This window comes from Candida margitis, assembly GCF_024628925.1.
Source record: "Candida margitis strain CBS 14175 chromosome Unknown scaffold114, whole genome shotgun sequence".
Classification (NCBI taxonomy): Eukaryota; Fungi; Ascomycota; class Pichiomycetes; order Serinales; family Debaryomycetaceae; genus Lodderomyces; species Lodderomyces margitis.
The window spans coordinates 1-10,994 of NW_026261916.1; the positions used below are offsets into that span (position 1 = coordinate 1).

At 35.7% G+C, this 10,994-nt stretch overlaps 7 protein-coding genes across 7 annotated transcripts; 2 read left to right on the forward strand and 5 right to left on the reverse strand. All coding sequences in view use genetic code 12, as the record gives it.

The window, feature by feature from the left end:
* Positions 1-509, reverse strand: CANMA_005363 (uncharacterized protein; the record flags this gene model as incomplete). Its single annotated transcript, XM_051817736.1, has 1 exon — positions 1-509. A coding segment is annotated over one exon (509 nt), but the record flags the coding sequence as incomplete, so codon positions are not given.
* Positions 510-1,386: 877 nt separating this feature from the next.
* Positions 1,387-1,707, reverse strand: MFALPHA (mating pheromone alpha; the record flags this gene model as incomplete). The annotated part of the gene is made up of 1 exon (XM_051817737.1): positions 1,387-1,707. The coding sequence occupies one exon, from the start codon at positions 1,705-1,707 to the stop codon at positions 1,387-1,389; it is 321 nt and encodes a 106-aa protein (XP_051669041.1).
* A 1,739-nt stretch (positions 1,708-3,446) lies between these two features.
* BET4 (Rab geranylgeranyltransferase) lies at positions 3,447-4,619 on the reverse strand (the record flags this gene model as incomplete). The annotated part of the gene is made up of 1 exon (XM_051817738.1): positions 3,447-4,619. One exon carries the CDS (start codon positions 4,617-4,619, stop codon positions 3,447-3,449), a length of 1,173 nt encoding a protein of 390 aa, XP_051669042.1.
* A 150-nt stretch (positions 4,620-4,769) lies between these two features.
* On the forward strand, positions 4,770-5,408 carry MAD2 (spindle checkpoint protein; the record flags this gene model as incomplete). The annotated part of the gene is made up of 1 exon (XM_051817739.1): positions 4,770-5,408. The coding sequence occupies one exon, from the start codon at positions 4,770-4,772 to the stop codon at positions 5,406-5,408; it is 639 nt and encodes a 212-aa protein (XP_051669043.1).
* Positions 5,409-5,481: 73 nt separating this feature from the next.
* CANMA_005367 (uncharacterized protein) lies at positions 5,482-6,720 on the reverse strand (the record flags this gene model as incomplete). Its single annotated transcript, XM_051817740.1, has 1 exon — positions 5,482-6,720. One exon carries the CDS (start codon positions 6,718-6,720, stop codon positions 5,482-5,484), a length of 1,239 nt encoding a protein of 412 aa, XP_051669044.1.
* A 391-nt stretch (positions 6,721-7,111) lies between these two features.
* Positions 7,112-7,960, reverse strand: POR1 (porin; the record flags this gene model as incomplete). Its single annotated transcript, XM_051817741.1, has 1 exon — positions 7,112-7,960. One exon carries the CDS (start codon positions 7,958-7,960, stop codon positions 7,112-7,114), a length of 849 nt encoding a protein of 282 aa, XP_051669045.1.
* Positions 7,961-9,781: 1,821 nt separating this feature from the next.
* CANMA_005369 (putative ADP-ribose 1''-phosphate phosphatase) lies at positions 9,782-10,762 on the forward strand (the record flags this gene model as incomplete). The annotated part of the gene is made up of 1 exon (XM_051817742.1): positions 9,782-10,762. The coding sequence occupies one exon, from the start codon at positions 9,782-9,784 to the stop codon at positions 10,760-10,762; it is 981 nt and encodes a 326-aa protein (XP_051669046.1).
* Positions 10,763-10,994: the final 232 nt, after the last annotated feature.

The following is a 10,994-nucleotide window of genomic DNA, read 5'->3' on the forward strand; positions in this document are numbered from 1 at the left end:
TCTTCATTAGACTCAAACATCTGCGATAGATTAGCTCGTATATTATCAACCACTCCTAAATTAAACTCAAATGTAATCCATTCCAAGTCTTTCCAGCACAAGATTCCTTCATCGTCGTAAATCAATGGCGTGCGATAATTCTCAAACTGTTGCAACGTGATATCGGCGGTGAATATATATAGCCCACCAGTGCTGGCTAAATTGGCATGTCTCAACGCTCGTTCAGCAAGCGTGCCATTCTTGCTCTTGTTGCTGTTGTCGGGGGCAGATTCCTTGGTGTATATTTCCCAGGTCAAAATGCCCCGAGGTTGGAATTGGGACAACATTAACCCCGTCTCTTCTTGTGCTTCGCGAATGATACAGTCCAAGGGGGTTTCATTGGGGTTGATCTTACCGCCAACACCATTCCATTTACCCATCCATGGGGCTTTGTTGCGATTGAGCATGAGGACTTTATTGTTTTCCCTGCAGCGGATGAACCCGAGGGTGAATGACGGAACAATGGTCATCTGTGTGTTGCTGTGGTGTAGTGATGAGTTAATGGTAATGATAGTTGTTAAATCTGATATCTGTGCTTTCTTCAAACTGAAATTATAATAATTGATAGTTTTTTTTTTTTTGCTTTTGACTTGAGAACCCCAAAAGAGAAGAGTATAAATGTGGTTTACTTCAATCGCTTTATTTATTTATTTTCTCTTGATTGTGTCAGTATTCAATCTTGTGTTTATCTATATATCATCTGGTAACTATCATCTGGTAACGTGAATTGAAGTCGAGAAAGCTCTTTTGTTTCTTAACGATTGTCATCACTCGTTACTCCAGTTTTATCACAGCTGGTGTGTGCCTTAATGCCGAGCAAATGGACAATTAAGGAAAATGAAAAACNGCAGACACAAAAGCCTACTGTAAACTCCGTTATCAGCCGAGTGAAGTGTACCAGGGAAGTAAAAGAAATGCCATGGCATCTATTTTTTTTGTAGCAGTCTAAAAACAAAAGCATAAGTATATATACATATATATATATATATGGCCAGCGGTCTATTCATTTGTCTCTCAAAATTTAATACAATTTGAAAGTCGCACGTGATCTCATAGCAAATTCTTTTTGCAATCACCCTATACAGATCGACCAATCGCTAGGTGATGCTCTTTAGAAGCAAAGTAAGGTGCGCTTGTATCAGTATTTCAATTTACAATATACTTTTTAGAAAAACAATTTATTGAATAGAAGAAATCATCAAAATATATAAAAACTAGGTAATATAGCAAATAACCTTGACTAGGATAAAAAAACAATAAAAAGGGTTTGACTTCTTGAAATGAGAACTCCGAGTCACAACGAGGTCCCTTATCTATGAAGAAATAATTTTCGCAGTAGTTTTGGGTTTACTTTTGTGGTTCGTAGTAACCATAAGTAGTCCAGTGAGGTTTGGCTTCTGCATCTCTCTTTTGAGGTTCGTAGTAACCATAAGTAGTCCAGTGAGGTTTGGCTTCTGCATCTCTCTTTTGTTCTCCAATAACTTCCCTAGCACCAGGGGTCTGTTCAACCTCCGCATCAATTCCTGAACTATCAAAGAAAGCCTCGGCAACACGTTCAAGGACGTTATCAACTGGAAGAGCAGGAGCTTCTGATTCAGTTGAAGTGACTGGAGCAGAAGCAACCAAAACAGCGGCAAGTGTAGTGAGAACAGCGATTGAAAATCTCATTTCAGTTTGTTTATTTGTTTGTTAGTTAGTTAGTTAATTTGACTTTGTATGGTAAAACAGTCTTTATCTTGATGATCGTAAGATATAATTATGAAAAATTTGCCAACAGCGGGAACATTGGACCCATATTTATAATCTAAAATCAGAGATGTTTCTGAACCTTCAGTGGTTGAAACTTGATTAGTAGAGTAGTAGCACATTGATGGGTGTAAAAGCAGGCTATCGATTTTTCTCTATGCGTGTGTATCAAAAGTAGCTGCGAAAAAGGGAAAAAAGAAATTCAAAAGGCGTTCAAAAGAATCCCTTTTGCAGCCAAAAAGGGAAATCTATTCAAACAGATATTCAAAAACTTTTCATAAAGAGATGAAATTTAACAAGGCATATGTTTATTACAAGTAAGCCATATTCCACGGGGGAGCAGTAGAAGAAAAAAAAACAAGAATAAAATAAAAAAAAAACTTGATACAATTTTTAACATGGCAAGGGGTCAGTCAACGAAAGGGGAGTAAGTAGGTTTCCCTTTTTTGGTTCCATGGGATTTCTGTAGTGGCACCTTTTTCAACAGAAAAGGGAAAATAATTCGAAACTGATGATGGATAGTGACTATTCACTCTCGTATCAGTGACTATGCAGGGGTAATAGGGGGCTATAGACAGGGGTCTACGATTGCTTAGAATTCTTTTGGACGATACCAAACTGGCAACCATTTCAAGTACTTGCGTGTATTGCTGTAGCTAAACGAAATATGCTAGTCGAAGGAATGATAGCTATGTAATCTACACCAAAGCGATAGAATTCAACTTGATACGTATTGCACACGTTGTCTTATCGAGTTGCCCAACCCTGATAAGCTTTCGGCTAAACTCTCGATACATCGAAATAGGTCTTTCTGTTTTACATAAACTTGAAACTGTCTCTCTCTCCTATGTTTCAAAAATGAAAAATCCAGTCGTATAATAACCGACCCCTTCACTGTAAATTTTATTTTACTGGAAATTTTTGAGATTATGAAACGTTAAAGAAAAATGCACAGATGAAACAAAGTTAATTTCTGGCAATTTCTGACATGCCGGGACTAACAATTTTTTCACCAAAGTAGGTAAGTCGTTCTAGGCTTCATAGCGTAGCCCCCGTTGCTTATTGATTGAGCTGGCTTGATACCATGTTACAGTGTTCGCATTGTGTCTGAAGCATATTCAATTGGATTGGATCACTTACTGCAGTAAGGTAAACTAATGACCTTGCACTAGGAAGCACGTTTCCACAAATAAAATGGGAGTGATGTAGACCCAGATGAATCAACAGCGGCCCCCGTTTGTACAATATTTTGAAACACCAATCACATGCAAAGTAAATCAATCACCTCGTTTAATGCAGTATCAGATTATTCTGCGTGGTCTCACATGAAATCTTCCAAGCTATAGTATTGAATAACACTCTAATCTTGAAACAAGTTATCTATATGGCATTAAGGTTTGCAAATACATCTGAAACAGTGATGTTCGTGATTGCATTTGTCACACATCACTGTGAAGGCTTTTCTCTTGTTCAAATGTATATACGCCTTGTTAATGTATTTGAAACAGAATCGTGTCATTATTCATTATGGATTTGGTACACCCCTCCACCACTGAAATCTTCATCTAGCCATTAACTGACTAAAGCAAGTTTAAAGTTACTCTTTAAATTCTGGTACATTCTCATCAATCCCATGAAAAAAATAGAAAAAAACCAATTCTCTATTCATATCGGCGCAAGTTATCTTCATACCTGCCTTTCCTCAACTCGTCAAGTCTAATCAATTTCTGCAAAATACCCCTCATTTCTTCCTTATTGACATCCTCTCTTTCCTTCAACTCAGAAATCTTTAACAATGCCTTCAAGCATCCGACATTTTCCTGACCCGTATCTTCCTTTTCCAACTGATTGATCTCATGAATCAAATCAATTTGTTCTTGGAGCAACTGCTTATAACCTTGTCTGTCGTCATCACCACCGCTCCCACTACCGGTTGAATCAAACGCATTGATGAAGAACTTATCCGATAAAAGCCAGTACAAATATGACCACACCGAATTATCTTCAGGACTCATGTAGATACCAGTTTTGATCAATTCTAAATCGTGGTTTAGTACACTCAAGGGGTTTTGGAAAAGGTGCAACGACGGATGATCAATGGTTGTTGAAGATGGGTTCTTACTTATAAGATCATAAATCTTGGGTATTAATTTGGTCCGATTATGCCACGCTGAAAAATTCAGAAAATCAACCAGGATCTTAGCAGTTGTATAATCAAATTCATCAAGATTCAATCGCAAGATGGCCTCAGTACTGTCTCCGTTTCTACTTGCAGATTTCTCCAATTCTAAATTCTCAACAACAAATCTTCGATACTGCCATCCATGAAAATTTCGTTGGTCCAATTCCAACATTTTACCCACGGTTTTGAATTCAAAGTCCCAATTCACTTGATTCACATCAACCAATTTGAACAAGCACCATCTTCGATGATTCCAAAGCCAATAAACTTTGGGAAATTTGCGTAATTGAGCCATGATGAATTTCAATTCATCATTTAACACTTGAACCAACTCAGTGGCGTTTGATGCATAAGCATTTTCAATGATTTCTCGACGATAGTTCCAAACGGTGTAGAATTCAGGATTTAATTGGAGTAATGTTGTCGTGGCATTGAAGCTCTCATCGTTGTATGTTTGTAAATCGCGTAGTTGGAAGATATAAGAGGTCAAGTCACGATAATGGTTGATTTTAGGTTCATCTTTAATGTATTTCTGATGTTTTTGAGATTCATTGAGATGTATCCGTTTGACTTCGTGTTGCTGCAGAGGAAGGGGAGTTAGTATATATGTATAGACATGGGCCACTTTGGTGATGTTCCTATAACGTACCATTGTTGTCTTGCTAGTGTGGATGTGATTATTATTGATTGATTTAACCAGAATCTTCCGAAAAAGATTTTTGATCTTTTGTTTACCTTTTTTTTCAGAGGACAAACAGACTTCACTCTTGAACACACTCATACACCATATACATACTCCTCGATGTCAGCATCTAAACTAGCGTTAAAAGGTTCATCCAAGATAGTCTCTGATTATTTTGAATTCGCCATCAATAGCATCCTTTTCCAACGAGGTATATACCCCGCCGAAGATTTCATCACAGTACGAAAATACGATTTGCCCATGGTTATCAACAATGACGACGATGTTAAAAACTACATCAGCAACATTATGCAGCAGTTGAAAAAGTGGATATATGGTAAAAAGATTACTAAGTTAATTGTGGTTATTGTATCCACTAGCACTGGTGAAAGTATAGAACGATGGGAATTCAATATTGAAACAAAAGATGATGATGACAGGGACAACAACAACAATGGACCTACCGAAAACGGTGAACAAGGAGAGAAGAAGAGCAAGAATGATATACAAAAGGAAATAAGAGCAATAATACGTCAGATAACTTCGTCAGTGAGTTATTTGCCCATTTTAAAAGATGACGAACACACCTTCAATGTGTTGGTGTATACTGATAAAGACACCAACGTACCTATACAATGGTGCGACACCAATGGTGATGGTAGGATATTGGAAGGCGAAAACGTTGATGACATAGATTTTGCAAGCTTTAGCACGGATAAGCATACGGTAAAGACTTCAGTTAGTTACAAGTTTGAATAGGGAGGTGATACCCAGTGATATATATATATAAGACATTTATATACGTCTCTATCAGCGCAGCCTCAGTACAATATTACTCGCCACTGGCTCTTTGACTAAGCTTTTCATATTCAGCGATCCTTTGTCTTTTCTCCTCTTGTTCAATACTTTCTTTTGTTTCTTGTTCATTATTAAATCTTGATCTCTTGTTACTCAACATGAATCTCACCAACCCTTTTGTAGCTATTCCATAATCCCAATTTTTCAAGTATCCATCTTTTTCATTCAATTTGAAATTACAACTCCTTTCATTCAATATCTCAACATCATTAAATTTCTGCTTCAAATCTAGGAACTTAAAAATTTGATTCTTTCCGGTAACTTGATCAATTGGCGGTAAATAATTTTGCAAGACACTGTTATCATACTGGTGAGTATAATAATCTAAAATGTATAGTATGGCCTCATTTACCAATACTTCGGGGCATTGAAAGTCACTACAGTCCAATCCACTTAAAATTTTCTTAATCTTGACCACTTCTTGTTCATCATTCTCCCCAATTTCATGATGTTGCAAATTCATTTCCGCTGGGTTTAAGTTTAAACTGATGATTATAATCGCCAATGCAATACAATGCGGCGGCACCACTAAACTTAAAGGCGTTTGGATGATATCATAATTGATCAACCAACTAAGCATGGATATTTTGTAATTTATGGCTAAATTTTTGCAAAATTGAATAAGTAAGTCATCAACATTAATAGCAAAACTTGGATTATTCCCTAGATTGAAATCAAATTTAGTGATCTGCAATAATTTAAACTCGGTACTCAAAATTATTTTGCGTTGTAAGTCAATAAATGGAAAACCCGACCCATTACTTTCAACCAAGGTATTTTCATTAATATCTCTCAATTTATTACAAACTTGTTGGATATCTTTTAATTTCTTGATACAATCTTCAACTTTGCTGGCCAAGAACAAACAAGTCATGGCAATCGTGTATGGTGAATTTTCAATTTGCATCGCCAGTGTTGCAACTTCAAATTTATTAAACAAGTAAAATCGCTGGTAGTAGTTCATTGTTGTTGCCAAGACTCGTATTGGGAATTTCAATAATTTAACAACCTGGTTTAGGAATTGGTAAATCTGTTGCTTAGTAGTGGCATATTGTAGTTTTAGTGCTGATGGTATAGTTTGGCTATGTAAATACGATATTTCTTGCAATGTAAAGAATGGTCTCGATATTTGAGTTACTGAAGTAGAAGCAGAAGCAGAAACAGATGGTGATTTTCCATTATCTAGAGTGCCTGGTGTTGCTTCTTTAGACATGTTACCTGAGGTAGATATGGCTTGTAGAAAAGTATAAGCTTTTGTTTTCTGAAATAATTTTTCCCATTCATCTGACATCGGTTCCACTCGCACTCTATCTACAGAGCGCAGTTCATTAACAATTCCTTTGTATACTCCCCATCTTTCACTATCAACCAAGAGAGTTAAAAACATCAAACAAAGACAAAGAAGATTTTGCAGTTTCCCATAATCCAAACAATCTGAAAATTGAAGAAAAGTTTCTTTCTTTCTAAAATCTAATATAAACTGTAGAATATGTTCAAAAAAAAAAAAAAAAAAAAAAAGAAATGAAAAAAAAGCTAATAAAATGTAGACTCTTCTAGGGTTTTTATATAGGATCTGGTATGGTTAGGCGTGTTTTGAGGTATCCTTAAGCAGCGAATGACAAAGAGAAACCCAATTTATGAACTGGTTCAGCCAATTTCAAAGCATCGAAAGAAGCACCCAAACCCAACTTAACACCTGGTCTCAATTCTTGAGTGTAAGACAAAGCAGTCAAACCAGAGTCAGCAATCTTGGCTTTGATGAAAGCAGATTTATCCAAAGCGTATTTAGTAGCAAATTCCACATTGACGTTTGATGACTTGACTGAATCCCAAGTGGTCTTGGCACCAACTTCAACCAATGGTGAAACTCTGTGGTAGTAAGCAGCTGAGAAAACTGACAAGTTTGAGGTGGCAGTAGCAGCCAAGTTGTAAGTCAAGGTGGAGTAACCAACACCAACAGAGTACTTGTTGACCTTGGCACTGGAGATATCGTAACCCAATTCGGCACCAGCAGTGAAACCATCGTGAGCAACAGCCAAATCAGCAGTAGCAATTGGACCTTTCAACAAGTCAAAGAATAATCTAGCATTGACGGCTGATTGTTGGTAGAAAAAGTTCAATTTAGCATTTCTTTGGCCATTTGGAACAATTGAGGTGTCCAATTCTCCCTTCAAACCAGGAGTTAACAATTCGGACAATTCAATCTTGGTGGACAAGACATTGGCATTGTTCCAACCTTGAGTTAAGGTTAAACCAGTAGCCTTGTCAACGTGTTTAGCGTCAACAGAAGCAGCAATTGTGTCGTCTTTGGCAGTCTTACCTTTAACGGTGAAAGCAACACCATTTGGAGCAACTGTTTTAACATCAACAGCAGCAGTTGACAAGTGGTAAAAGTCCTTGTTCAACAAATCGTTGGAAGCTTTGGTTAAATCGGAGTAAGCAGCTGGAGCCATTGTGAATTTAATAAAAACAAAAAAAGATCTTTATGCAAGAAGAAGTATAGAATCAATTGATTGTTGATGTAGAAGAAAGAAGAAGAAGAAGAAGAAGAAGAAGAAGAAGAAGAAAAGAAAGAAAAGTTTTAAAATTGAGGAGGTTTTTTGATTATTTGTGGGTTTTGTTTTATTTTGGTTTTGCTTTGGCGTTTAATAAAAAAAGAAGAAGAAAGAAAAAAAAAAAACTGTGGGTGTGTTGTGTTATTGATTTTTGTGTATGTATTGCCTATTTGGGATGTTTGTACATATAAAATGTCGTATTAGACTAATATTTAAAATGTCTTACCCAACACACGTTGCTTTCTTCTGTCCAATAATAATAATATTTTTATTTAATTGGTTGGGGGTTTATTTTTTTTATAGATGTCGCTCCTTTTCTCTTTCCATACGACATTTCTACCTTTTTTTTTTATAATCATTCAATTTCTAACAGCTCTCACATACATAAATGCATACATATATATATATATATATATATCCTCTTACCCCTCCTCTTCTAACAGAAATAATGTAACATTTAGTAGAACGATAGACAAAATCTGATCTTCTCCTCTCTTTGCAGAGGGGACGTCAATTCTATTAGCAAATCGTTTTACATAGAAGAAGATCTGAAATCACAGCAAACATATGTAAGTGGGTGGGTTACAAAATCTCTAATCGTATTTTATTTTTTTTATAGAGACGACGATACACACAGAGCGTTATAGCTATATACATATATATATACATATATATATGTATGTATGTATGTATATGTTTGTGTGTGGTCCGTATGCAGTGGTTTTAAGGCAATTGTATACCAACTAATGTCCAAACCCAACAACTTTTCATTTTTTAAAATGGTTTTTATGTCACTCCACTTTATAGAAAAGTAAGAACCAATCTCTTTCAACTTTGAGCAAAAAGTCGTACTTTTGGGGAATCAGGTTATTTTCATAACTTGAGGCAAAGTAAGTGGGTTATAATGTAGCAGCCAATCAGAGTTTATTCATTAGATACACTGATTGGCTCCCAAATCTTAAGATATTTCTTATTGCTGTGACTAAACTCGTTTGTAGGGGATAGAGGGGCAACGTGGTCAAAGATCATATCATATTGCATCATGCATTTCTAAGCGTGCGGGAGGGATTTAAAAAGAAATTAAAAGAACAACAACATTCTCTGTTAGTCTGTCTGTCTGTCTGTCGCATAAATAAAAACTCCGACAACCACACTACTGCTACCACAGTTATAATTTTCTCTCGAAAGACAATCTTCTCACTTTGTAGTTACAACAACATTGGAATACTTTAGTTACTATAACTGAAACTTTCAAAATACTTAGAGTCCATTGTGGTTAGATTACCTGTTGGCCTGACAAACCTTTTAACAAAAGTAAGTAAAATGAAACAGTTTATTTCTTTTTTTTTAGCATCATTTCTACATCAACAACCAAAACTAATATACTAAACATTTATTAGCAGACATTAGATGACCTTTTAATGTAACCAAAACATACACTGCAATCACTAGAAAGTGGTGATTACAAAACCTCTAACTCCCACTTATTCCTGGATTGTTGTAGTACTCTACAATCAAAAGATTGCAAAATGGAACTTGCCTTGAGATCACGTGCAGTAGCAAGAAAGCAAAATGCGCAAAGACGCGCAAAACTGAAAAAAGAAAGAAAATCGATTCATCTTGCAATCAAAAAGACAGAAAGACAAACATAAAGACATAACCCATTACATTACCCATAGAAACGCTCTTTCGCTTCCTTTTCCTTTAAAATATTATAGAATGAAGTTTATTTTACTAGATTCCAACCAATTAATAATCCAATGTTGGAAACACCATTACCAAACCTGTCTCAAAATCGTCCACCATTATAACTTATCACTCAAACCAATAACTGCATCGACTTCAGCAGCAGCAGCAGAAGCAACAACAACAACAACAACACCCTCTAATCCTAATGAATTTGAATTTTATGGAGGTAACATTGAAGACTTTGTCTTCAATCAAACACTTACAGGTAATACATCTACTGTTACCCCCACCAACTCATTAAGTTATATGGGTGGAGGGTATGACAAATATCTACTCCAAAGCATGCTACTAGGTACAAATACAACTGATTACAAGACAGTTGAGCATTTAATTCAAGAGAGTAAATTGCAAGAAGGCAATGGATACTTGATTCCTAATCATATCTACATGACTAACCTATTGCAATTGCCAGTTTATCGAGGGTATAATTATCGCGACTCATTAATGTACCAGAACTTACGAGTGTCTCAGATAATTCAAATACCCACAATGGTAGTTCCAGAAAAGATCCATTCAGTAAGTCACTTGTTTGATTCAATGTGGAGTTTGTTATCACACGTACGACAGTATAATGGGAAAAGAGAAGGAGGAGAAGATGTAAATGCCAAAAGTGTACATCAAATTGACAATCTAATCATCCCAGGAATAGGTACAGGATATGGACACTTAAATGAATATGAACTGACAAAAATTATGATATTTGCCATATTTTTATTCAATTTAGATTTAGGCTCAGATAATTATCGATTAAACCAATTAAAGAAATCATTATTGATTTTATTCTTTTTCAATAAAGACTATCGATTATTTAAAAATCATCAAGATATACAAGAATTGGAAAGTTTGGTTAGTGATTATGGGAAAAATGTTGAATTTAAGTCAGACTCTGATTCAGATTCAGATCCAACTGTTATGGAACTAGATGAGGTTTTCAAATGTATTAAATTTTGAGAGACAAATGAATAGACCATTGGCCATATATATATATATATATGTATATATACTTATGCTTTTGTTTTTAGACTGCTACAAAAAAAATAGATGCCATGGCATTTCTTTTACTCCCCTGATACACTTCACTCGGCTGATAACGGAGTTTACAGTAGGCTTTTGTGTCTGTTTTTCATTTTCCTTAATTGTCCATTTGCTCGGCATTAAGGCACACACCAGCTGTGATAAAACT